This window comes from Emys orbicularis, chromosome 1 (genome assembly GCF_028017835.1).
Source record: "Emys orbicularis isolate rEmyOrb1 chromosome 1, rEmyOrb1.hap1, whole genome shotgun sequence".
Lineage (NCBI taxonomy): Eukaryota > Metazoa > Chordata > Testudines > Emydidae > Emys > Emys orbicularis.
In genome coordinates, this window is record NC_088683.1 from 10,932,155 (window position 1) to 10,958,980 (window position 26,826).

General features: G+C 47.5%; 1 protein-coding gene across 8 annotated transcripts in view; it reads left to right on the plus strand.

The window, feature by feature from the left end:
• Positions 1-693: 693 nt before the first annotated feature.
• The window catches only part of PLXNA4 (plexin A4), a 612,559-nt gene continuing 586,426 nt past the window's right edge, over positions 694-26,826 (plus strand). For 7 of the 8 annotated variants that reach the window (XM_065423501.1, XM_065423503.1, XM_065423504.1 and 4 more), the window contains exons 1-2: positions 694-1,872; positions 24,821-25,003. In XM_065423501.1, the coding sequence (XP_065279573.1) occupies positions 694-1,872; positions 24,821-25,003 (1,362 nt within the window). Of the gene's footprint in view, positions 1,873-24,820; positions 25,008-26,826 lie in introns of all 8 variants that reach the window. The other variant, XM_065423502.1, reaches the window with a different exon arrangement.

Genomic DNA, 26,826 nt, shown 5'->3' on the forward strand with positions numbered 1-26,826 from the left:
TCTAGGTAAGAGGTGAGACTCTATCAGAGAGAGAGGGTGGTTAAGGCACTGAACTTGGCTACAGAAGATCTGGGTTTAATTCCTATCTCTGCCACCCATTCCTTGGGTAAGTCACTGAATCTCTCTTCTACTCAAGTTTCCCATCTGTAAAAAGGGGATCATAATTCATTCTGTCTTGTCTGTTTGGATTGTAAACGCAGGGGCAGGAACTATATGCCTGTATAGTGCCTAGCACAATGGGACCCCTGTCAAAGCCAGGGCTTCGTAATGTAAATACTAGTCCATATCTGTGGCCATTAACCCTTTACATTATGCTTGCTTCCAGTGCATTTTCTATTGTGTTATGGTGTGTGTGTGTGTGTGTGTGTGTGTGTGTGTGTGTGTGTGTGTGTGTGTGTGTGTGTGTGTGTGGTTATTAATCTGGCACGAGATTTCTGCCAGTCTTTTCTTTCCAGGAGGGTTCCTTTGTGCTGGTTTTATACGGCGAGAGCAGAGATGAGAAAGGGGGGATTAGCAATTAAATATGCTCTGAGGATGGCATGGTTTTGAAGGCTGGAGGGGCGGGAAATACTCCATAGTAATATGCTTTTGTTTTCCTTTCCCTTTGCTTGTAGGACAAAATCCGCGAAGGGACTTTGAAAACACTTGCCGCTCCGCATCCTCACTCCCTTGGGAATACAAAACTTTCTAACCATGTCGGCGGCCATGTGGAAATGGACTTGCCTGATTTCCCACCTGCTCCTATCTACCATGATGTCATCCCTTGCTAGGCAACAGCCACCTCATCCAAAGAGGCCCTTTGCCACTTTCTCCGGAGAGCAGGCAGAGGGGACTTTTAACCACTTGGTGGTTGATGAAAAAACTGGGCACATTTACTTGGGGGCCGTCAACAGGATCTACAAACTCTCCAATGACCTAAAAGTTCTGGTGACCCACCAGACTGGTCCAGATGAGGATAACCCAAAGTGCTATCCTCCCAGGATAGTCCAGACTTGCAATGAACCCTTGACTCTCACTAACAATATCAACAAGATGCTCCTGATAGACTACAAGGAGAACCGGTTGATCGCCTGTGGGAGCCTTTACCAGGGGATCTGCAAGCTGTTGAGGCTGGACGACCTCTTCAAGCTGGGAGAGCCCTTCCATAAGAAGGAGCATTACCTCTCTGGGGTAAACGAGAGTGGCTCTGTTTTTGGAGTCATCGTTTCTTACAGCAACATGGATGACAAGCTGTTCATTGCCACAGCCGTGGACGGCAAGCCGGAGTATTTCCCCACCATCTCCAGCAGGAAGCTCACCAAGAACTCCGAGGCAGACGGGATGTTCGCTTACGTCTTTCACGACGAGTTCGTGGCCTCTATGATCAAGATCCCCTCAGACACGTTCACCATCATCCCCGACTTCGACATCTACTACATCTACGGCTTCAGCAGCGGCAACTTCGTCTACTTTCTGACCCTGCAGCCCGAGATGATTTCCCCACCTGGCTCCACCACCAAGGAGCAGGTCTACACCTCCAAGCTGGTCCGGCTCTGCAAGGAGGACACAGCCTTCAACTCCTATGTCGAGGTGCCCATTGGCTGCGAGAAGAACGGGGTGGAGTACCGGCTCCTCCAAGCAGCCTATTTATCCAAGGCAGGTGCCATCTTGGCCAGGTCCTTGGGTGCCAGCCCTGACGACGATATCCTCTTCACAGTCTTCTCCAAGGGGCAGAAGAGGAAAATGAAGTCCTTGGATGAGTCTGCTCTGTGCATCTTCATCCTGAAAAAGATCAACGACCGCATCAAAGAAAGGCTTCAGTCCTGCTACAGGGGAGAGGGGACCTTAGATCTGGCCTGGCTCAAAGTCAAGGACATTCCCTGTAGCAGCGCGGTAAGTCACGTGTTTAACCAGCCATGCTGAGCTCCACCACCTGAGCTACTTCATGTGGCTGTTTTGTACCAGGACAGTGTGGCCTACTGAGTAGACCAGAGAACTAGGAGCTGGAGCTGCTGGGTTCCATGCCAGGCTCTGCTACCAACTTACCATGTGACCTCTTTGTGCCTCAGTTTCCCCATCTGTATATTGGGGAGTATAATGCTTTCTTACCTCACGGGAGGGTTGTGATTGTTAAAGAATTAGTGTAAGGTGCTTTGAGAGATTCTGAGGGCATCAGCCTATTTACTTAGTTATTATTCCACAAAATAATTAATTAGGGATGAAATTCCACCTCCGTCCAGAAGACTAGCACAAATCCCTATGCACCACTGAAACCCTGACCCCTTAAGGTGGCACCTCTGCCTATGGGTGGAATTTTACCCCAAAAATCTTAATTTGAGGCAGAGTCTAAACTAATTTGCACAGTGAGATTTGCTAAGAAATTGCTTGGTTTTTTTTTTTTTTTTTTTAGGGGTCTGGAACATGGGCCATTAACCCACTGAAGTCCCCAATTCCCCATGCAGAGCCAGTTCTGCAATGTCTGTGCACCAAAAAGTGATCAGGGAATAGCTTGAAGATCAGAACTAAATACTACAAGATTCAAGGGGAAGATTCGGGGTGGGGGTGAGGTGCTTGGGTTTATTCGGCAAATAAGCCCAGGCATCCTTGTGTTGACTGATTGTGTAGGCTACTCTTGTTGGGATCTGCCTCAGCCCAGGCGGTGTGTTGCAGCCTTTGATATGCTGTACCGAAATCAGCAGCACAGCGTGAACTGCACCGGGGCTGCGTGTAATAGTCCGAGCGCTGTGCTTTGGTTTTCCCGGCTTGATTAGCTCCGGCAAGTTAGCTCCAGCGGAGGGGGGAGGGATAGCTCAGTGGTTTGAGCATTGGCCTGATAAACCCAGGGTTGTGAGTTCAATCCTTGAGGGGGCCACTTAGGGATCTGGGGCAAAATCAGTACTTGGTCCTGCTAGTGAAGGCAGGGGGCTGGACTTGATGACCTTTCAAGGTCCCTTCCAGTTCTAGGAGATGGGATATCTCCATTAATTTATAAATTTATTTATTTTATAAGTTCAAGTCTGAGCAAAGGGAGAATGGAAAACACGGTGTGTTTCCACTGCCCTCCAGTCGAATGGCAGAGTCGGAACGTGAGCACTTCATTTGTGCCTGGGCTTGCATTGCTGAGCCTGGTACCTCTAGGCGTGGCAGGCAGTTCATAGCCCCGGCACCTCTGGGCTTGCTGTATCCGGTTATGAATGTAAAATAAGTGCTTGAGCTCCGGCGCCTCTTTCATTGCAAACTAAGCCCTGTGGGATGTCCCCCGCTCAAATGGCAGACTTGGAATGCCTCTTCTTTGATTCACACGGTGCCCACTCCGCTTTCTGCCGGGGAGTCCCCATTTGGTTCAATGGCAGAGAAATTTAGTCTGACTTAGTTTCTGCGGGTGATTTCCCTGTATGCTTAGGCCACTGGCAGCGTAAAGGGGCCGGAAAGTGGGCAAAAATCCCAGCTCTACTCCTGGTAGAAAGAGGCCTTGGTGTAAATGAGAATCAGGCCCTCTCTTTGAATCGGATTCCTTCTGCCCATTGGAGCCAAAAGCAACCCTCCCGTTGACTCCAGTGGGAGAAGGATCAAGCCCAGAGGTACATCTGGGTTTGATTTTTCTGGAGCGTGGCAGTTTCAAAGAGCTGCCTTTAGGTTGAAGCTGAGTAATTTCTGCTGGGGTTACTTGGTTGGGCCGCTAAACCTCCCCACACAGGGGTATGTGCTGCCTGTAGACATACTCCTGCAGCGAGTCAGTTGTGCTGGGAGTTTGGAGCTCTAAAACAAAACACTGAACCTCACTAACCCCATCATGGCAGTGGCGTTGATAAGCCATAAAAGGGACAGTTAGATCCCTGTGGTCCCTATAATGAGTCATCGACAAAAACAACTATTAAATTGCATAGGAGAATGTGAGCAAAGAGTTGGAGGGAGAGCATGGCCTAGTGGTTGGAGCAGGGGACTGGGACTCTGTTCCTTTCCCAGCTTTGCTCTGGGACCCAGGCAGGGAAAGCTGCCAAAGCATTACTGGGCCTCAGTCTCTACATCTGTACAGTGGAGAAAGTGCTTCGAGAGCCCCGAATGAAAGGCATTATTCAGAGTATTATTAGATTCTGAACTCTTAAGTTGAGAAGCACTTTGCTCTGGAAGCAGCCCTGTTGCTTTCAGTGGGCTGCCCCAGGGAAAGGTACTAACTCCTCAACTTCAATACAGCTGGCAGAACCCAGCCCCCAAGCCTGGAAAGTGTAGCCTTTCAATAAGTGGAGGTGGCTGCAGAGATGTCTGGGATAGACGTCTCTCTAGGGCCTTCTCTCCATTGGTGATTTGCCCCAGTTACAGCCCTTGTCAGCCATCCGCCAGCATGGCTGCGTGGTTGCAGTTGTAAAATGTATACACAGAGTGGCTTTGCCTGTCAGCACAATGAGAATTGAAGGGTGGCGAGCTACACGGCTGCCTCGCCATCAGAAACTGAAGTCCCCAGCCTGGCCAAAGGCCTCGGCTGGCCGACGCGGTGGGTGGTGAGAAGCTCTGGGAATGCTACAGTGAGACTGACAGAGATTAGGCGGAGCTGGTTGGGCTTTTAAGAGATGTGGTCAAGCATAGGTCTTGATTTTTTTGCTCTCCTGTAGTAAACAGAGTTCATTCCTAAACCCTACAGCAATAGCCCCCCACGCTGTAGACACATTGCCGTGAGCTGGAGCGCAGGGTACAGCTACTCTAGGCCCCATGTTTTTTGAATAGGGCAGCAAGCAGTTAACAGAAAATCCGAGTCCCCCCCGGCTTTGTGGCTGCTTCCGTTTCCTTCCCCGTGCAATGGTTGTTCACGGCCACGACCAAGTTCATAGAGTCTGATCAGTGAGCCATCCCGGCACGCGGCAGTAACGGACTGCAGCACGCACACAAATAATTACAGAGGAGACGGGGAGGAGCGTGCTGCACTTGGCTGCCCAAGCCAGTCAGAGCGCCTTGCTGCTGAGCCGGAGCGGCAGCTGTGACCGCTGGCATCAAGCGAAATGAGCTGTTGAGTTGGTGACTCAGCTGGCCTGAGCACACCAAGCTTCACGCTCATCGCTTGGGCACAAGAGGCTGGGTCTGAGTCTCTCCAGCTAATGGCCCTAAGGCTTGGGCTGGCCTGGCTCGCAGAGTGAATTGGAGGCAAAGTCCCAGGTGCCATTGCTTACAAAATCTAAGCGTGTGTGTGTGTGTGTAAAGGGGAGTAAACTAACCAAGAGCAGGGATTTTTTTGGCAGTACAAACTTACTCACCAAGTAAAGTTTTCAGAAAGGGAAGAATGAAGAACAGTAAATAAATGGATGAATGAAAGATCGTGCACGTTCCTTCCCTTTTAAGGGCAGAAGGCAGTAGTTACTAATCTGCAGCATAAATCAGGGGAAATTGGTCATTTTTTATGACTACTCAGTGGCTTTTCAAACAGGCATTATTCACTTGGGTGATGAATGGCTCCAGGTAATGTTGCAGCATCCCCCTGTTCCGTCAGCACTGTTTACATATGAGATAAGAATAGCTTACGTTTGAATAATACATTTGATCCCACAATGCTCAGCAATCACATCACCGATTACTATCTGTAACCCACTCCGCTGACCCTCCTTTGCCCTATGACTGTAGGCGCGTTAACTGCCCACTTCACCTTGAACAGTCTCTTGGGAAATGTGTTAACTCCTGATCTGTTACACCCTTGTGCTGAGTCCCTTTCCCAGAGCTGGCGAAGAGCTCTGGGTACCCCAAAGCTTGTCCCTTTTCACCAACATAAATTGGTCCAATAAAAGATATTACCCTCCCCGACCTCATCGCTTTTTTGAAATGTTTCATTCGTCACAATTTTTTGGCACTTTTTAAACCCAAATGTTTATTGAAATGATTATTGACGTTTTCCATGTATAGTGAAGGTTGGTAGGAGGTTGGAGCTCGTACCATTTCAGTGGCTGTTTCGATAACAATGTTTTTTGGGGGGGAAATGCATTTAAAAAAAAACCAAAAACACCAAGTAGGTTTGCTTTTTAAACCGTGTGACAGGGAAACAACTTTGAACTTTCAAAAAGTTTCATGAAATGTAGTGTTATACCTATGGGGACTGGGGAGAGAGAGAGAGACCAGCTCTACTACTAAGGAGTTTAGGACAGGAAGTGAAGAAGAATCTCTTCTTCTCTGATAGAAACTATAAGAGGCATGCAAGTCTGTGACTATAATTGCTCATGTTCGGATAACCCAACATAGTAACGGACACAGGGTGAGTGTTTTGGGCCAGGAGCAGCGGAAGCACCCTAAAAATGTGGGGGGTCCACAGGAGCCCAAACCATGCCCCCCTCCCTGCAGAGCCCCTTCTCCCCAAGATCCCACCTTCACACTGCTTCCCCCTGCCCTTGCATTGCCTCTTCCCCCGAGGCCCCCTCCCACGCTGCCTCTTCTCCCCCCCCAGATCCCCCCCTCCCACTCACTCCTCTCTGCCCCATCCCCCCCATTGCTTGCCCTTACAGCTGGTAAAAAGGGGAAGGCGGTCATAGCCATTCCACTTTTAAAAGTGTGTGTGTGGGGGGGGGGGGCATGGCCTCCAGCCCATGGTTTGGGCATAATGGATTTCCACAGGTTTCAGGTGCATTGTTTATCTCTCTATCTCAGGTACTTATAGGACCCCCATCGCTGTCGTATTGAGTGCCTCCAATCTTTAAAAGCATTTATCCTGCCAAGTCCCCAGTGCTATTTATCCCCGTTGTACAGATGGGCACTGAGGCACAGAGAGACTAAGTGACTTGCCCACGGTCACATAGGAAGCCTGTGGTAGAGGAGAGAATTCAACCCAGGAATCCTGAGTCCCAGACTTACGCCCTAACCACTGGACTATCCTTCACAAGACTTAAAAGCCAGGTGCCTTCGCCCACCTGGGAAATGCAGGCACCTTGAGCTACTCTGTGGTGTTGCTTTTATCTATATTAAAAATCCTTAACTTATTTTAGGGGATGCCCTTCAGGATCCCTCTCACCTGCCCATTTATTTGTCTTTCCTTCTCTCCCACTGGCTGAAGCCCATCAACATTATTGCTCTCAAGGATCAATGTTTTGGGGGGGAAGTCCTCTAGTGAGCCTCCTCCAACACTTCCTAGGGCAGCCTCCCCAAAGAGAGGATACTTCCCAGAGCAGTGTGCTAGTTGGAGTCCACTCTCCATCCTGTGGTACAGCTTCAGGGCCCAGTGGAGCCTTCTACGGCCCATTGCTGCTGGGAACAGACAGGTGGTCTGCTACCCTGAAACACCAGAGCTGGATGGGATTGTAGCAGGTATCTCCCAGTAGATAGCACTGGTGTCATAGCACTTGCTTTGGAGACCCCAGGGGAAGGGAGCAGATGACCTGACTGGGTGTTGGGTGGGGATTGAAACCCAGCCACGGTGTCCGGGGTAGTGATATGTAAGGTTTCCTCGGTTGACCCTCGCTATTCTGGAGTAAGCTCAGCCGCTTCTCCTGGCAGCCAGGTCTTTTCATCTGTCTGATTGGATTCTTATTTTTCACAAGCGCCTGCTTGATGAACTGCAGCATAACAAAGCCGAGTGCCTTAAATGAAAAGGTGTCACCTTAGCCGCTGCCGCCAGGATACTCTAGTGAAATATCTGTCCAAGATAATCAAGCGCCAGCCCCCAGCCACCACCTGACTGCTGCCTTTTGTGTGTATTTTCGTTTGTCTTTTGGCAGGAAATGGAGTTTGACTGTCTAAATTACTGTATTCAATCTCTTCTTGTTTCTTGTGGCAGCTCTGGACAAAAACCTTTCTGAGCACAGGAGCTCTCAAAGGGTTGGTTGTACAATAATTTCCCACCACCGTAGGATAGTGGGGCTTTGGGGGGCATACCTGGGGGGGCTTCGAAGTTATTCCCTGATGAGCGGCTTGGCTGGGAGGACAGCTAAAGAAGTGCTCGGATAGCCTCTTATTCTGAGGGATCAAAGTGTGAGTCACAGGGAGGCAGAGTTGCCAAGTAGTTTCAGCAGGGGAACGGTAGTCAGGACTCCTGGGTATATTCCCAACTCTCCCACTAACCTTTTTATGTGAGCTTGAGCGAGTCACTTACCCTCGCTGCATTGATGACGACAAGGCCGGAACATGCTGTGCAAGTGCAAAATGTTATAACGTGGTGACTGATGGGTGCACCACTATCCTGTGGGCGAGAACCAAGACTGCTTAATGGTGTGTCATAGACCCTCTATGGCTAGCAGCTACAGGCAGAGGCTCTTATAGCTCAAGCAGTAGGGGGTCTGTACTTGTACTCATAACACAAGAACTAGGGGTCACCAAATGAAATGAATAGGCAGTAGGTTTAAAACAAACAAAAGGAAGTACTTCCTCACCCAATGCACAGTCAACCTGTGGAACTCTTTGCCAGAGGATGTTGTGAAGGCCAAGACTATAACAGGGTTCAAAAAAGAACTAGATAAGTTCATGGAGGATAGGTCCATCAATGGCTATTAGCCAGGATGGGCAGGGATGGTGTCCCTAGCCTCTGTTTGCCAGAAGCTGGGAATGGGCGACAGGGGATGGATCACTTGATGATTACCTGTTCTGTTCATTCCCTCTGAAGTACCTGGCGTTGGCCATTGTCGGAAGACAGGACACTGGGTAGATGGACTTTTGGTCTGACCTAGTATGGCCGTTCTTATGTTCTTAATATAGGAGCAATTGAGTTCTATGCTTGCTGTTGTCCTGAAGATCCACGTACCATGCAACTGTGATGAGCAAGTGGCTGTGAATGTTAGTGTGTTACTATTCATCTCCCCCCTCCCCTACAATGGGTTATCAATTTGGATTTCTGCTTTTGTTGGGAGAACAAACACCTGTCCTAGCAATAATAATATCAAGTTCTTACACCATATTTTTCATCTAAAGATTTCAATGTGCTTTACCGGGGAAGGAAAGTATCATTATCCCCATTTTACAGATGGAGAAATTGAAACAGAGAGAAACATGATTTGCTCAAGATCATGGGGTAGGTCAATGCGCAGCTCAGAATAGAACTCTGGTCTCCTGAATCTGTCCTGTGCACTGGCTACTGGACAACACTGCCACTTACTAGTCAATTGTTCCCAGGAATCCCCACCCGGAGCGTTCTGTCTGCAAAATAGAATCCTCCATAGAGATGGGTGGAGGTGTGGTAGGAAGTGCCAGCATGTCCAGAGGCTAAGAGAAAAGTAGCACCAAAAGCAAAGCCTTGTGTGGCCTCTCGCCTTAGCTTTCGTCTTTTCAGTCTCCAGGAACAGTAGGGGAGTGGTGGTGGATTATTGTACTGCTAAAACTTTTATTCAGTGCATAGGAAAATATCCATTTCTCTTTGAAAAATAGATGGACAGTTGCTTTCGAATTAAGGAGGTGGGACCTCCGATGCATGGGGTTGTGTGGTATTCCCATACTATCAGTGTATGCAAGGATCACGCAAGGACGACAACTGGATCAGTTTAGGATAAGTTCAGTAAGGTGTTCTGGCCTCTGCATTTTTGCACGTATGATCCTTGCACTCATGTCGGTATGAGTTGAGCACTTTCTCATTCTGAGTAGTTCCTGATAGCAATAGCCTCTCAGCTTCCGTGGGACTAATTCATGTAACTGCGCTCACCAGTGGGAATATTTTCGGTAAATCCCCCAGTGCAGATGTAACCTGCACTAGCATGCTGGGGCTCTTTGTCTCTCTCTAGTGGAGTCCATTAGTGCTTCTGAACTAATAAAGCTGCTCTTTTAGCTCAACCTGTAGAGGCTTATTATGTGTGTTAGATCCAAAGGTCTTGGGTTCAGTGTCTGCTGAGGCTGTGACCAGGGAGATAGTTACGAAGCTATAGCCTTAGGGACTCTTCCACGATCCCACTGTTGGGAAGTATTCTTCCCATCCTCCTTTTACATTTTCCTTCCGCTTCATTCCATTACTTATAGTTCTTACCTTTTTCAGTTTTCCTAAATCCACATAGATTACCAACAGGGGACTCTTGAGCAGGAGTAGAGAGGTTATTTTACCTTTATATTTGGCACTGGTGTGACCACTGCTGGAACACTGTGTCCATTTCTGGTGTCAACAATTCAAGAAGGATGTTGATAAATTGGAGAGGGTTCAAAGAAGAGCCCCGAGAATGATTAAAGGGTTAGAAAACCTGCCTTATAGTGATAGACTCAAGGAGCTCACTGTATTTAGCTTCACAAAGAGACAGTTAAAGGGTGATGTTATTAGTCTATATCAACCTGGGTAACAAATATTTAATAATGGGCTCTTCAATATAGCATAGAGAGGTATAACATGATCCAATAGCTGGATGTTGAAACTAGACACATTCAGACTGGAAATATGGCATGAATTTTTAACTGAGTTTAGTTAACCACTGGCACAATTTACCAAAGATCGTGGTGGATTCTCCATCACTTACCATTTTAAAATCAAGATTGGATGTTTTTCTACAAGATCTTCTCTAGGAATTGTTTTGGGGCAGTTCTATGGCCTGTGTTATACAGGAGGTCAGACGAGATGATCACAATGGGCCATTTTGGCCTTGGAATCTATGAATCTATAAACCCTCAGCAAAGCAAACATAAGGGGAAGCTGATTCCAAAGTTGAAAGTTTCTGTTTCCACCCTCAGACCGGGGAGATTTGCTATCAGAAATGGCAAAGAGTGTAATGGGGGGTTTAATAACATTTAGATGTTTAAAAATTTGCCAAAGAGTGGTTCATTTATAGCTCCCTCCTCATTTCCTCCTCTAAAGATACTGTCAAGACAAGGACTCAAAGATTTACCCAGTACAGCAGGTTGAAAGGTAACAGGCCCAGAAATAATGCCTTGTGCAGGCAAAGTTCACTGTAGATAAAAATCATTGACGTGTAGGATTGGAAGGGACCTCGAGAGGTCTTCTAGTCCAGTCCCCTCCATTCATGGCAGGACTAAGTATTATCTAGACCATCCCTGACAGGTGTTTGTTTCACTTGCTCTTAAAAATCTCCAATGATGGAGATTCTACAACTTCCCTAAGCAATTTATTTTAGTGCTTAACCACCCGACAGTTAGGAAGTTTTTTCCTGATGTCCAACCTAAACCACCCTTGCTGCAATTTAAGCCCATTGCTTCTTGTCCCATCTACAGAGATTAAAGAAAACAATTTTTCTCCCTCCTCCTTTTATGTACTTGAAAACTGTTTATCATGTCCCCCCACCCAGTCTTCTCTTCTCCAGACTATCTCCAGATGGTTAGAGGAGGCAACTAGTCTTATTATTTCAGGCTCTATGCTCATATAATCAGTCCCAGTAGACGTTGTGGGTAGTGGAGAGCACCTCTTCAGCCTAGGAAACGAGACAGGGTGGTTCTCAGTTGATATTGACTCTGGGAGCAGATAGAGCTGTCAATCACACAGAGGCAGTGTGGCCCAATGGATAGGGCGCTGGACTGTCACTCTGGTGTCCTGGACACTCTTCCTGACTCTGCCCTTCATCTTGCTGAGGGACCTGGGACAAGTTCTTTCCCGTCTCTGTGCTACGGCTCCCCCATCTGACCTTTACCTGCTTTGTAAAGCGGATTGCGTCTCTAGGTGAAACATGCTATGTAAGGGCTACATTTATTATCTCTGCGCTCTGGTAGAACGAGGACAGGGCTGGATGACTAGAGCTGCTGAGTTCAGCGTCCAGCTCTGCCACTGACTTGCTGTGTGACCTCGGGCAAGGAACTTTACCTCTGTGCCTTAGCTTCTCCTCTGTAAAATGTGGCCAGCAATTCTTAACCCCTCCACTGAAGCAGCCATGCAGGTTAATTAGCTGCTGTATGTACAGTGTACCGAACACATGGAGTATTCTAGACTGGACAGCTGGGGCCCAGTGGAGCTGAGTATATGAGAACTGGGTTTGTCCTAGCTGACCTCTGTGACCTTGGGCAAAGCCTTTGTAATGTTTAAGAAGCACTCAGGAGTCTGGTCTCTCAGATGAGAGGAAAGAACACTTTGTTTAAACATATAAGGCACTCAGGTTAGCTGATTCCTGCTCAGCCAGGACAGCAAGTTGAAAGGTAACAGGCCCAGAAATAATGCCTTGTGCATTATTATTCACACATTATTCATCCAGTTCACACTGGGCATGCTCAAAGGCTGAAGTTTGGTATTTGAATGGACACGCCCATACTAACATGACCTCTCATTTGCATAGTTTTTACTTGATAGCTGCCCTGTAAAGTGCTTTGAGATTCATGGCTGAAAAGTGCCTTTATAAGGCCATGTTGCAGCAAAGCACGTACGCACCTACTCAAATCAAAGCACGTGCTTAAGTGCATTGTTGAATCAGGACCTAATGTCCCAGACATGTTGTTTATTAGAGGCATCAAGTATGATCCACAGCAGAAAGTAGACAGAGTGTACATGCTATGTTTGTTACAGAGTGTACATGCTATGGTAACGCCAATAATAATCCTCCACTAGTTCAGTTTGGCTGCCTGTAACATTGCAAAACAAATATCCCTAGGAAGTAAATTCCTTCCCGTCCTCTCCTCTCCCGTCCCCGCAAAAATTTCTTTTAAAGAAAAAAAAAATAAAATAAAGCTGCAGACCAACCCCCTTTTAAAAGATATTGACTTTAAAAATATATAAGATTTCTGTCCCTTTAAATGACTGGCTGCCATAACCCTGCGCTCTGTGCCGTTCTCTCTTGGCTTCTTGCTTGCTTGTTGACCCTGCTCACACAGAACGTCCATTGACGGTGGAATGGGGCCCGAGGCGGCTGACTAGTGCTGTTGTGTCTGGGATGTTTCAGGCAGAGTCTCTTAGCTCCCTCCCCCACGTCGCCCCCTCCTCTGCAGGCCGCCTTCGCGCTGCATTTGGTGCGATGTGCTCGCCGCCCCAGGGGCAGGATCTCTTGCAGGTGCGCTAAGCAGCAGCCCCGCCCTGGCTGCCTGCGTGGAGAAGAGCTTTGCTGAGTTTGTCTCAGCCGCTGCAGGTTGCTCTTTGCCGTATGTCTCGCAACCGATTAGATTTGTTGTTCCGGAGCTGATTTTAGCCGCTTCGGCTGCCAGGGCCCCAGCGGCTCCATTGCACGTGGCTTAGCCTAAGGTTTTCTGTGGGCTCCATATGATTGCCTTGCACTTGTTTACATGCCAGGTGAACAGCTACTTACCAGGCCTGACCTCGCGTTGCCTTGCAAGTTCGCCAGCCCAAGGGGACAGTTACGTAACCGTTTTTTAAAAAAAGCAGCAGAATCCAAGAGTCCTACAAGAACCAGAAGCAAAGGAACTCAGGCTCTCCCACAAGCCTGATGCTATTTAAAGCACCACTGGCCCCGGGCCCGGAGCCGCACAATATCCCTTCTGTTGAGGAAGGGGGTCAAGGGTACGTTTTGAATTTAGCTTTGCCCTCTGGGCCTTGTCATGCACTGACTTACGCCCCCTCTCACTTCCCTGACTTCAGTGGAGTTATGTAGGGTGTAAGTCAGGGCCGGATTCGGACTCTAATATTTAAAGAACCAGCTAGTGCACTAAACTGGCAATGTCCTTAAAAAAACATTTACTTTGTTTCAATGCTCCTGGTGCGTCCTATGAGATTCTACAAAGTCCTGTGCTGGGTGCAAAGCAAATCTCCCCAAAGCAGCACAGCAACTTGCTCATCATTATTACTACCCAGAGGCCTCACTGTACTTGGTCCACATGGTAAGAGACGGTATCTATCCTGAAGAGTTTACACTGTAAATAGACAAATCAGAATCATTGGTCCCATTTTACAGATGGGGAACTGAGGCGCAGAGAGGCTAAGTAACTTGCCCCATGTCACAGAGGAAGCTTGTGATCCAGCTGGGAGTTGAACCCAGAGCTATGGAGTGTCTTAGTCTAGTGCATGAGCCACATGGTCAGCCTCCCTTCCCACTGGCTACCTCTCCCTTACTTAGACACATGCCAAGAATAAAGAGCACGGCCTGGCAGGTTTTGCTAAAGATCGAGACTCTCGATATGTCAGCCTATGAGATGTAGCAAGTCTGGATGACCCTTCACCAGCCACATGCTATATAACATACTGGCTTGTGTGTGAGTGACATCAGACTCCCTGGCTAGCCACCCAGCGAGCATAAAGGGATCTAATACCACCATCACCAGAAGTTTTCCTTTGGTTCCAGTGTTAGACACCTGTGCTGTCTGGAGCTGAAAAACCAGGGTTCTAGGCCCAGCTCCTGCTGTGTGTGTGCAATTGATATAACAGTGCCATCCGCATCACCCAGTTTCTTTCTCGTTTCACCAGCCCCCCACTGTTTAAATCTAGGTACTGTTAGCGAGTCAGTGACCTGTCTCCCACAGCGGTACAGATACTGTGGAGGTAGGTGTGTTAATAACGCTTTAAAGATGGGAGAGACTAGACAGACCATCTATAATATGGATGTGTCTGCGTACATCCCAAAAATGGTGGCTCTGGTGAGAGAAACCGAGACCTCTGTCATCTTAGTACAATAGTGAAGTTGGCATGGCAGCTAGACCATGTGGGTGACATGAGATCAGTAGGAGCAACACAGTATTTTCCCTGTTTCAATGTCATTACCATGTCGCTGTCAGTGTTCCAAAATATAATAGGATTTGTTCAGCTGATTTATCCTGCACACAAGTGACATTATCCAGATGCACACTTGGGTATGGAGAGAAAGCAGGGGAGTCCGAGAGAGCGCAGAAGGGACTAATGAAATATATTCCTACTAATGAGGGAATGACCCATCACTTGCTAGTGGATCAGGGCTATTGGTCAAGAGCCTGAGCCAGGAAACACAAGCATGTAATCGTTATGGCATTACTGCTTAAAACGAACTGCCGCGGCTTTCCACAGTACAGTCCCGCTTTCAGATGCGGTAGGAGTTTGGGCTTAATGGCTTGAGTGAATTTATACTGCGCTGACTGGTACGCTCGGAGTGTCTCAAGTACTGATCTCTGGAGAGACAGAGGTAGTAAATGGGAGTTTTTCTTTCCACAGTTTAGTGGCTGTTTTTTTTTTTTTTTTTTAGAGTGATAACTAGGGTTCTTTAAATTCACTTTCAGTTGGATACTAAGGCCAGAGAGAACTCTGTTCTTCCTGTCCCAAAAGCACAGTACTTGAACTAAAGGGGATTCTCTGTTACCTGTTAGAAATATAGGGCCTTTGACACACAGCTGAGCTGTTTTGCTTGTATCAGATAAAAGGCAAGAGCACTAACTTCCCAGCACTGTTGTGAGGCTTAATTAATGTTTTTTAACAGCTCTGAGATCACTGGGTGAAGGTGTTTATATGAATGCAAAGCAGTGTTGCTGTTTAATTTATAGAGTCCCGTTGTCATGCATAGCACTTTGCAGCTCAAATTATCATTTTGTCTGTATAACAAAATAATCATGATAGTAATTGTTATTCAGTGGAGAATCTCTCCCAGTTCTGGCTTTGGGGAAGGCATCTGGACTCAATCCTGACAGGTGCTGAGTGCTTGCATTTGCCATTTCCTGGAACCGGAGTTGAGGGTGCACCGCATCTTGCCAGGTTTAACGCCTAGACTGCTGGTGCACGTTTGAGAATAATCCGTCAGCAATAGGCCATTGTAGGGGTCTTTCCTCACCCCCACCATGCATAACTGAAAAGCTCATCCAAATAATGATCACGTCACTGTTCGTATTTAGGAAAAGAAAACATCTTACACGTGTGTAACTGCTTATGTCCTGAACGATCCCAAAGTGCTATATGTAAGCCTTGCCAGGGAGACACTAGAAGGGCAGGGGAGAGAGAGAGAAACTGAGGCCATGTCTACACTGCCACTTATGTCAGCAAAACCTACGTGGCTCAGGGATGTGAAAATAAACACACCCCTGAGCGACATAAATTTTGCCAGCATAAGTGGTAATGTGCACAGGGCTATGTTGGCGGGAGAGCTTCTCCCGCTGACATAGCTACGGCCGCTCATTGGGGGTGTTTTAATTATGTCGACGGGAGAGCTCTCCCGTCGGCATAGAGCAGCTACACAAGAGATCTTACAGCAGCGCAGCTGAATCATAGACTCATAGAATATCAGGGTTGGAAGGGACCTCAGGAGGTCATCTAGTCCAACCCCCTGCTCAAAGCAGGACCAATCCCCAACTAAATCATCCCAGCCAGGGCTTTGTCAAGCCAGGCCTTAAAAACCTCTAAGGAAGGAGATTCCACCACCTCCCTAGGGAACCCATTCCAGTGCTTCACCACCCTCCTAGTGAAAAAGTTTGTCCTAATATCCAACCTAAACCTCCCCTACTGCAACTTGAGACCATTGCTCCTTGTTCTGACAGTAGAGCTGTGTTGCTATATAAGGTCTCAAATGTAGACAGGAGTTTACAATCTAAGGCTCTTTGGGCAGGGCTGTGTTTTTTTGTTTTTTTGTTTTTTGTTCTGTGTTTGTACAGCGCCTAGCACAATGGAGCTCTGATCCAGGACATGGGCCCCTAGGTGCTACAACCATAATATAAATAATAACAGGATCCCACACAATCTATTCTTTTCCATTCCATTCTGGTTCTTATACTGCCTACATCACTGTAGTAGCTGCGTGCCTTACAAGAGTGAATTATAGAGGAATCCTTTAGTCTATCATTGAAATGCAGTCTGGGATGGAATGCAGTAGCTGTCTATAACAGGGCTTTCCCCTCTTTGGAAAGCAGTTTCATGCTTATGCAGAGCAGTTTCTTTTGGCAAGAGACTTTTCTTCTCCATGATGGAGCAACAGCACCACACTCTTGATTGCAGCAGCACTAAAGAAAGTGAAGTGCCACTGTCTATCATATATATATAATACACAGCTTTGCTGCTAGGATATGTTCTTACAAGAGACCTGTTGCAGCTTACCTGATCAATACTTTTTTTAAAAGATGCCTAAACGCATATTTACTCAATAGACCTTAGTGGCTTCAAAGGTAGTCTCTCTCCAGTCAATAATCTCTTTCAGTATGAAAAAAATTAGGTGAACTTCAGAGCTCATGGAAAGTACGAGGCTGAGAGCCCTGGAACCACTGTTCCCCACCACACCTCAGCCATATGCTTCTCAAACCCTGAGTGGCAGGGGTTACTTTGGGGGGGCAAATGGGGAGTTCAGGTTCCTTGCACATTCAGGGTATGTTTTTAGCTAGTCTGCAGATGCCATCTGGCCTTCTGGTTTGTGGGCAGAATTCATGCCCGCAAAGGAACTGCAGGCACAAGTCTTAGTAGTTGCATTCTGATGGCCTGATCTGCACCTGTGATTGGGTAGCTTGATGCGTTACCATCCAAGACTTGGGCTTGCAAGGCCAGCCTCTTTTGTGCAGGGGTGCTGGAACAATGTGTATAGTGCGGGTGCTGAGAGCCATTGAACCAAACTGTAAATCCTGTATATGATGGAAACCACTTCAAGCAAGAGGGTGCAGCAGCACCCCTAGTTCCAGCACCTATGCTTTTGTGGGTGCAAATTGTACCTGCCAAAGGAAGGCCTTGGCTGCTGAAAAGTTGGTCCCAGATCCTCAGCCTCTCTGCTGATGCAATCATGGTGTTTGGGTTTTGGAATGCAGATGCCTTGTCTACTAAGAAAACATCCTGGAGCCTCCAACTCGGCTCCGCATCTCCCATCAGGCTCAGACAATGCAGCCAGTCTGCTTTCCCAGCGTCTGGCTAAGCTACGGGCATGGCTGAGAATGAGTTGACTGAGGCTCACTGGTGATGCTGATTGGTAGGGGAAGCATCTGGAGAATAGGGCACAGGTGAGCCATCTATGGGTGGTACAACTCACCATGGTGGGGTTACATCTGTCTTGGTCTTCAACGACTCCTTGATTTTTACTGGTGGCTGGAAGTACCCTGTTCTCTCTGTTTAGCTGGAAGGTGACCATGCCCCTCTTGCTGTGGAAAGCACCAGTTATCCTGGCTTTTGTGGCCTCCAGACTGGATGATTGCAATGTGCTGCCCTAGAAAATCATCCAGAAGCTTCAGCTGGTGCAGAACACAGCTGCTTGCTTCACTGTTAGCTTTGCAGCGCCGGCTCCCAGTTCGTTTCTGGAGTGGAACCACGATCATGTGACTCGTGACCAATCAGACATCATGCATGAGAAAGAGGGGAGAGTTTGCAAACACTCCATAGGCTGAACATTGTTCATCCAAATGCCTCCTCAACTACGCCACAAACATTGATTAGTCAGGAAATCAGGATGGCTTTGTGAGTGACTCGCAAATAATCATTTGAGAGTCACAACAAGTAATCAGCCCAGCTCCATTAGCAGAAGGCCTGAAGATTGAACGAAACCTGCTAGCCTTCATAAGAAATGCAGCCGCCTCTTCAGGAAATTGCAGTTTTTACAATGTGAATTACATGGCAAAGACTTGCACAAGCCACGTGCTGGGGGCAGAATGGTAACATAAATGCAGGTATGTGCTACCTTAGGATTCTACAGTGCTCTGCAAGCTTGCCACCAATCCTTGAATTTACGCTTAAACTACAGGCCTAAAAACCCAACGTTTGTTCAAACCCTAGTCAATTAGAGTAACTTTCCCTCCCCCTCCCCTTCTTTGCTTCCTGAATTACAGGTGAAAACCTCTTAGCATAGTGGGTGCAATTGCTCTGTAATTGGTAAAGTAACTGTAACTGCACTGTCATTTGTATGTAGTGACATGTAATTGCACAGTAAGCATTGCTGTGGTTGCACGAGCGAAGTGCAGTTTGTAATTATAATGTAATGCCACCCAAATGCTGGCTTCCAGTCCCACTTCCATTGTATCACAGAGTTCCTTTGCCGAAGGGCGCTGATGGATTTGGGTGTCATTTGGCTGCATGTTAACTGCTGAAGAGAATGGTTGGTTGGTGGTCTATGCTTTCTTCGGCTAGTGGCCTACGTTTTCCATCTTTCTAGCCCATAAGATGGAACAGACCTACTAGACCCTCCAGTCCATATCCCTGCAAACATAGGATAAAGATTTCCCTAGAGCTTCTGTCCTGCCTGTTGTTTAAATATCTCCCCAAATTAGCCTTTTTGATACTTTCTGTTGGAAAGATCCTGAAATCAGCTGATGGAAGAGATGCTTGTTATCTCCTTGCAAAGACCCAAATGCCTTCTGATGCTGAATCTGTATTCCTATCGGCTGTCTGGGTCGGCTCTGCTGGAAGCACGACCAGTTTAAGTGTGTGCATGCATATTGCAGTAGCCAAGCCTGTGATAACTGGCGTGAGTAGCCAAGTACCTGCCACTGTATAAAGAGAGAACTTCTAGCTATTCGCTGTAAATCAAAAGCAAGACCTGGCCATTGAGGACAGCCTGATCCCCAGTGAATCTCTGGGATAGCTTTGCAGAGTGTTGAGATCCCTGGAAAAAGGCCCTTCTACTGCTCTGTGCTTTGATTAGTGAGAGAGATGCTGCCAAAATGAAAGCGAGGAGGAACTGGGGATAGCTAATCCCATCTGTAGGATTTCCCCAAAATATGGATTAGGCAGTGTTCTTTATCTGGGGCTGTTTAGAGACACATAGCTAAAGCAGATGTTTAAAGGACAATTGAGATTTATTGTAGCTCCCGTTCAGGCCGGCTCCCTGATATCTGGCACTTAAATCCGCCAGCTTGGCCAAGTTGCTCTCTCCTGCCTGTGGGATCAGATGAGGTGGTGGAAAGAGGCGCGTCAGAACTGTAATCCCTCTGCTGAGATTCAAGTTCTTAGAGGCCCTGACAGTCCCTAGCAAGAGCAGAGATGGGCACAAGCCACAGTTGGCCCAGCAAAGTCATTCTTTCCAGGAGGGCTTGGAGCTGTTTTTAATGGACTTAATCTAGGGACCATCACAGTCCTGCCAGAATCCTTCACTAAATCAAACTATTCTTCGCACATCCTCCTGATTTTCCGAAGCAAATGTACTGCTTGGCCAGCGTGTCCCATTGGCAGCTCTGGACACTGCAGTCCTCTGTTTATCCATCCACAGAATGGGGATGATGAAAACAGGCAGAGAGAGTATCCCCAAGTGTCCTGCCAATGTCCCTCGGCCTTGAACTGGAGAGGGAGCGGCTAGGGCTTAGAGAACAGTCCTGCCCCCTTGTTAATTGAGTGCGGAACTGCCAACTATTTCATGTGACAGTATTTCAGATCTATAGAACACCTTGGGTATAAGTGGTCCCTCAGCCTCAGCCCCGGCCACGTGTCTGTTCCCAGCCTCGTCCCCAGCCTCAGCCCCTGGCAGGGGCGGCATTCCCAGCCTGGGGTCTAAGCTGCGGGCGGGGTCAGGGATGGAGCCGCACCCGGCCACGGGCCTGGCTGCCAGTCCCCACCATGGCCTGGCTCTGCTCCTGCCCTGCCCTCAGCCTCGGTCCCTGGCTGCAGCTCCGGCCCCAGCCCCACCCTCAGCTGTGGCCCCAGCCCCCTTATCCCTGTCTTTGTCACAGCTCACCCAACCCGAGCCACGGCCCTGCTCCTGGCCCTGGCTCCAGGCAGGGCTGGGGGATGTGGACGGGGGAAGTGGGGTGTGTGACCCTCAAAATTTGGGGACCACTGCTCTAATAGCACCTTACAAATTAATCTGTCCTCAGAATACACCAGGGAGGGAGGGTTCTATTCTCCCCATTTTACACGTGGGGAACTGAGGCAGAAAGAGATTAAGTGACTTGCCACAGGTCACACAGTTTGTGTCAGAGCCAGGAATTGAACCCCAATTTCCTAGTGTCCAGTCCTGTGTCTCAGTCACACAACTGGCTTCAGCTCATAATATGATTTTCTAGGCTGGATTCGAACTGACAGTGAGTGAGAGGGGGCAAAACACTGATTCTATTCCCGTTCCCTGGGTATTTCCTTTTGCATCTTTCAGATGTCCTAATTCGGCCAACAGCCATCCTGGAACATCTGGCATTCCTGGTGCATTAACGTACTGGTTGCATTTTTTGTTCTTAAAAGTAGTTAATACAAAATTGTCTAGCTGAGAAGGCTCTGGAGAATTTAGCCCGGCTACTCTATATTGCCTTTAGGAGTGTCTGGAATTGAAAACAAACCTGTACTTGCAGCTCCTGACCTCCCCAGCATAAATCTGAACTTACTTTAATGTTTCTCCTGACTAAAGGAGACGGGTATATTGCTGTCTTAGCTGTGTATAAGATATAAACACTATAGCTGAGAGCCACAACTGCAAGGGGCCAGGTAGTGGTATAGATAGGGGACTTTTTTGTATCTCTGCAGTCGATCTTGGAGACAGAATCATATTAGCTGAAAATCATTACCACGTGGTGTGTCTTACTTGCTAGCCTCCGTTCACTTTCGGACCTAGAGGACAGTTGCCTGCATAGCAAAGAGTATTCCTATTATTGCCTTATTGGCATTTGCGTCAGAGAAAGTGATTGAATGATCCATGAAGACCGAACTAGACATGGTCCGGCAGGGTTAGAGAATGTTGTGGGGGACCCTGGTCCTGCAGCTGCCTCTTCTGAGGATGATAGCAGGCACTTCACTCTTGAAAAGCACCATGAGCACCAGGCTATGTTGCTTGTGAAAGCTTGGATGAAATCAACAGGTTTTCACCTTTTGTTTTTGCATCTAAAACGGACAAAATTGTGACCTCGATCTGATTTCAATGCAAAACGCAAGTTCATTTGGAGCCAGGTCCAGTCTCAACCGGAAGAAATAAGTCCTGGTGATCAGAGTTAAATCTCCACTTATCTGGAGATGTTCTCAAAAACTGCTGGCTGAGCTTGTGCTCAGTGCAGGAATCACTGGGTGAGACTTTACAGCCTGCATCATGCAAGAGGGCAGACGAGATGATCACAATGGTCCCTTCTGCCCTTAAGCTCTTTCAGCCAGACTGGTCAGTGTTTGCTGCAGTGAGGTGAGTGGAGTACGCGGGTAGATAGTTATACCAGGGATGCCTTGACCTCATGTCTAAGGATCACATGCCAACCAGCCTTCGCCTCTCAGTGCTTGCCTGCTGCCAGCCCTGATGTTTTGGGTGGGGTTTCATATCCTGGATCCAGGGTGAAGTGTCTTGGTTCCCATTAATGAAATGCATCTTTTTAGTGGCAAAATAGGTCCCCCCTTCTTTCTTCAAAGCCATGAGAAGAAAGGGGATTTTTTTTTTCACACCAATAGGATGGGACTTCTTCATTTCCCTCTCTGTCTGTCTGACAAGTGGATCAGGCTAAATGTGGGCCTGGTTTTGTTACACATGTGAAACATCAATCACGTTAACTGCAAGGTTCGCTAAGGGTTCTGGTCGAACTGGGCCTGATTGCAAGTGAATTTTGGTGCAATTTACTCATCCTAGAACATAAGAACAGCCATTCTACCTCAGACCAACAGTCCATGTAGCTTGCTGTCCTGTCTCTGACAATGGCCAGTACCAGATGCTTCAGAGAGAAACCCAGTAGCAGACAGCTATTGAATAATCAACTCATAGTTTGTTTCTTCCTGACCCCATGCAGTTAGTGGTTGACTGAGTCCCTGAAGCATGATTATTTATATCCCATTTATATTTTTTTATCCTATCTAATGTAACTGTTGATGTTCCCATCCATATAAATATTCGAACTTTGTTCAAATACTACTAGGGTCTTGGTCCCAATGGTATTTAGCTTCACTGAGTTCTACAGGGTAATCACTGTGTACAATTCTGTTACACAAAGGATGAATTGGGCCTTTGGAGTTTGGCCCCATACCTTTTATGCTAAATTGTCTACTGGCGTGTAAACTCATAGCACCCAAACTGTGACTCATGGAGTCCTAAGATTTGATCCATAGTTGCTCTCTGAGTTGATGTTTTAACTCCGGAGGTGCAGTCCCCAGAGATTAATGATTCTAACAGGCTAGAGCTCAGGTCTTGCTGTTCTTTTCGAATAGCTCTTTAAATGCTTTGGGGGGGCTTTGTATGTTTATTACTATTTTTAGGACACATTACTCTCCTGTTCAATAAAACCATCTGCAATTATTCCCTGTAATTGCCAGGTGAGGACAAAGCTGATCAACTGCAGGCTTTTATTGCTAGGGAACTCAAGCAAGAGCAGTAATTTCTAGCCATGTGTCAAGGAAGATATGAGCAAATATAAAGCAAATATAACAGTAATGCTCATGATCATTTATTATTGATCTAAGAAAATTAGATAGACATTCTGCGCACTTATTTAATTAACACTTATAGGCCTCAATCCAGCAAAGCATTTAAGCACATGCTTAAATGCTTTGATGAATCATGTTCATAGAACCTAGTGCCTTGGCAAATGTGCTATTATACACCACACTCTGGCCATCTAGGGCTGCTTCCTTGTCACCACCTAGCATGCCATGACCAACTGGAATGTCGCAACACCAGCACTGATAGAACTGCAAAAGCACGTATTGCTGCTACTAGAGCTAAAGGAGAGAACCTCTGTTAACAGGGTAGGGTCTCCTAACATCCAGTCCAATGCCCTCCTCACCAAACCGTGTTGCCTAAAGCTAGGTAGAAGAGATGCTTCTGCCAATGCCGTCTGCTGCAGCGAATACATTGCCTATTGATCTTCTAGGAAGCACCATCAAAGAAACCTAACCATATGCTAAACCAAATGCATTCACAGCTTCCACCATATTCTGATGGCTGTCCACTTTGGGCTCTCATGGACCAAGTTCCAAATATGAAGGTCCTCTGTGCAAATCCTGAGGCGTTCAAGTCCAGAAAGAGACAGTAGTAGCCCAGCAGATCGTAGTGGCTGTGAAGGTGTATAAGTGGGCAGGGCAGTTTTTCAGGTTGTTAGGGCTTTACAGATGTCTTCAGCACTTGGAAAGAAAGAGAGAGCCACTACAGAGCTCCAGTTACAGAACTTGTCCTCCATGGGCCCAAAGTGCTTTACAGACACTTAATGAGTTAATCCTCCTCAAAATCCCCCTTTGAGGTGGGTAGGTGTTAGTGACCTCCATTTTACAGAAGGGAAACTGAGACCCAGAGAGGTTAGCTGACTTGACCAAGCTCACATTGTATGATTGGGGGAGCGGGAATAGAACCCAGGAGTCCTGACTCTGATTCCCTTAGAGAGACAAGGTGGGTGAGATAATATCTTTTAGTGGAACAGCTTCTGCTGGTGAGCGAGACAAGCGTTCAAGCCACACAGAGCCCTTCTTCAGGTCTGGGAAATGAGTCCCTTGTGATTTATGTGCATTTCAGACACAAACTGGGAATATTTAAGCTGAGATTCTTAACAGACCATGGGCTTGGTTGTTAGGTCATGAATGATAAACTAATAGGCAAAAGGATGAGGTGATGTGGTCCAGTGGGTAGGGCACTGCACTAGGATTCAGGAGGCCCTGGGTTTTATGCATGACTCTACCACTGACTTGCTGTGTGACAGTGGGCTAGTTGCCTTCCCAAAAGTGGGGGACGGGGGGCAGAGCCCCCCACCCCGGCCAAGCCGGAAGCTGAAGCTGGGCCGGGAAGCCACGACTCTCCACCTGCTCAGGATGGGGGTGGGGGGCCCAAAAGCAGCCTGTGTCCCCACCTCTGGGGCCCCCGCCCAGGGCAGGTGGAGGGTCCGAGGTTCCCCACAGCTGTCCGTGTGGTTCTTATCCCCACCCGCTCCGGTTGGGGGTGGGGCCTCGGAGCCGCAGCCCAGCCATGGTAGCTGTGTGGGCAGCTGTGGAGAGCCGGGGTCCCTCCACTTGCCTTGGGCGGGGAGCCCAGGGCTGCTCTCAGGGTCAGGTGGATGGTCCTTGGCTCCCCAAAACTGCTGGGCTCCAGCTGCCCCCGTTCCAGCATCCCTGGCTGTTTGTCTTGTCTCTTTAGATTGTAAGCTCTTTAAGCCAGGGAATGTCTCTTACTGTGTTTGTAGAGCATCTGGTATGGGGCCCTGATCTTGGCTGGGGCCCCCTAGGTACTCCTGTATTATCAATCCATGTTCAGTGGCCTCATGCTCTCTCTCCTCCTCCCCCTTCTGTTCACAGCTGTTAACAATTGATGACAATTTCTGCGGCCTGGATATGAATGCCCCTCTGGGAGTATCGGAGATGGTGCGAGGTCTCCCCATCTTCACCGAAGACGGGGACAGGATGACATCCGTGATCGCCTACGTCTACAAGAACCACTCACTGGCGTTCGTGGGCACCAAAAGTGGCAAGATGAAAAAGGTAGGCCTGGCCCAGCGTGGCCTTCCTAAGTCAGTGCTGCTAGTTGCCTTGGAGACTGGCTGCATCGAGATGAGTGGGGAGCATTTTATAGGCCTGGTGCACGGTTACCTATTTTGTGCGTTGAATTGTATTGGTTGATTGCACTTCAGCTCTGAGGGATTAGGCTGACCTGACTGAGGGGACAAGTCTTCTCCTAACGTTGCACCTTCCAGAAGATGCGTGGCCATGGGTCTAGCCACCTTCAGACTTTGGTGTAGCGTAGATCCAAGTACAAACTTTTTCAGCTCAGACTGTCTAATTAAATGGCTGATCACAGGGTGTCTGTGTGCGCTGTGGAGGAAGAACTTACTGGCGTTGTGGGTTATTAAGAAATATGACTCATACTTTGGAGATGTTCCTTTAGAGCGATGTGACCAGACATGCTTTTACCACAAACCTAGCATGGAAGTTAGTGGTTGCTTTATCTGGGTAAGGCTGAGTGTGTGTTTATGCAAAGGGAGAAGGATTTCTATGAAAGAAGAGCTGTGTTTGAAAGGTAATAAGCATTGTGTTTACTGGGTAACCATGGTCGACTCCATATAAATAAATACTCTTTTTATGGTATCTGGGCTTAAGTCCCTCTCAAAGTTACTAGGTACCCTCCAAATGAACTGTACATGTCCATGGCTTAGCTATAGCTTTGTATTGTAACAGCTGCTGTCATTTATTATATGGGGCACTAGTGTTTATCTTCTGAAGCTAAAGCCAAGACTGAAAGACTTTTACCAGTGGTTTTGGCAGGTGTTTTATTCTTAAGCTACTAAGAGCCATTAAAGGTAACCTTCCAATGCTAAAAATGGGCTCTGTGCCCCCTTTTAGAGCCCTGTATGATGCAGGAACAGGGTGGCAGTGTTTGCCTGAATAACAGAGCCAGAGGATGTTCCTGCTGCAAAGTGGTGTGCATCGTTACCACATCAGAATATAGAGGTGTGGGAGTGGCTCTCTAGAGTGGAGAACTAGGATGTGTACTGAGCAGTCCCCATGGAGGAGCCTTGGAAGCTGCCAATCTTGGGAAGAAGATTTGGGCTGGATTTTGTGTTGTTTCATTTTGAATTCCCTTTGTTAATAAAAGTTAAACCCCAAGAGTGTGTGTGTGTGTGTGGGGGGGGGGGGGGGAGTGGGTTGTGTGTGTGTGTGTGTGGGGGGGGGGGGGGGTTAACTGGTGACCTGTTACAACTTGTGTGGACTGTGTATGGAGCAGGGTGAGGGAAGTCACTTGGTCACAGGTATCTTCTGCTTGCTTTTTATCTTAGAAATATCAGGTATGTCAAGTCTGGTTCAGCCTTCCCTGTTCACGTGGAGGTCTGCCCTGGAGGACCAAGATATGTTCATTGGGAACTGTTTCAGTCCTTAATTAAAGGGGGAGCGGGGTAGGGCTGTTGAATGGTCAATAAGAGGTGTGGTTTTTTGTTTGTTTGTTTGTTTTTAACTGCTGTGTGTTCAGACATGGGTGAAATGGGCTCAACCCAAACAAGCTAAGTTGTTTGTAAACCATTTGAGTAAAAATCATTTTCCCCGCCACCATTTAATTACTTTTCACTTCCCTGTTATCCGTGATGTCATCGTAACCTGGCTAATTCTCCAACAGCCTATAGTGTCTGCTAGGAAAAAATAAGGGAGATGAGATCTGAATTACAAATGTTTAAAAAAAAAAAAAAAAAAAAATTAGGCTGCACCCCCAACACTTTCATACCTTCTTTATGTATCATAAGATGCAAAATAAGGCACAAGCTCTCTCCTTTTCCCCCTCCTTTGCAGGTCATTTTACAGACTCTAGGAACTGA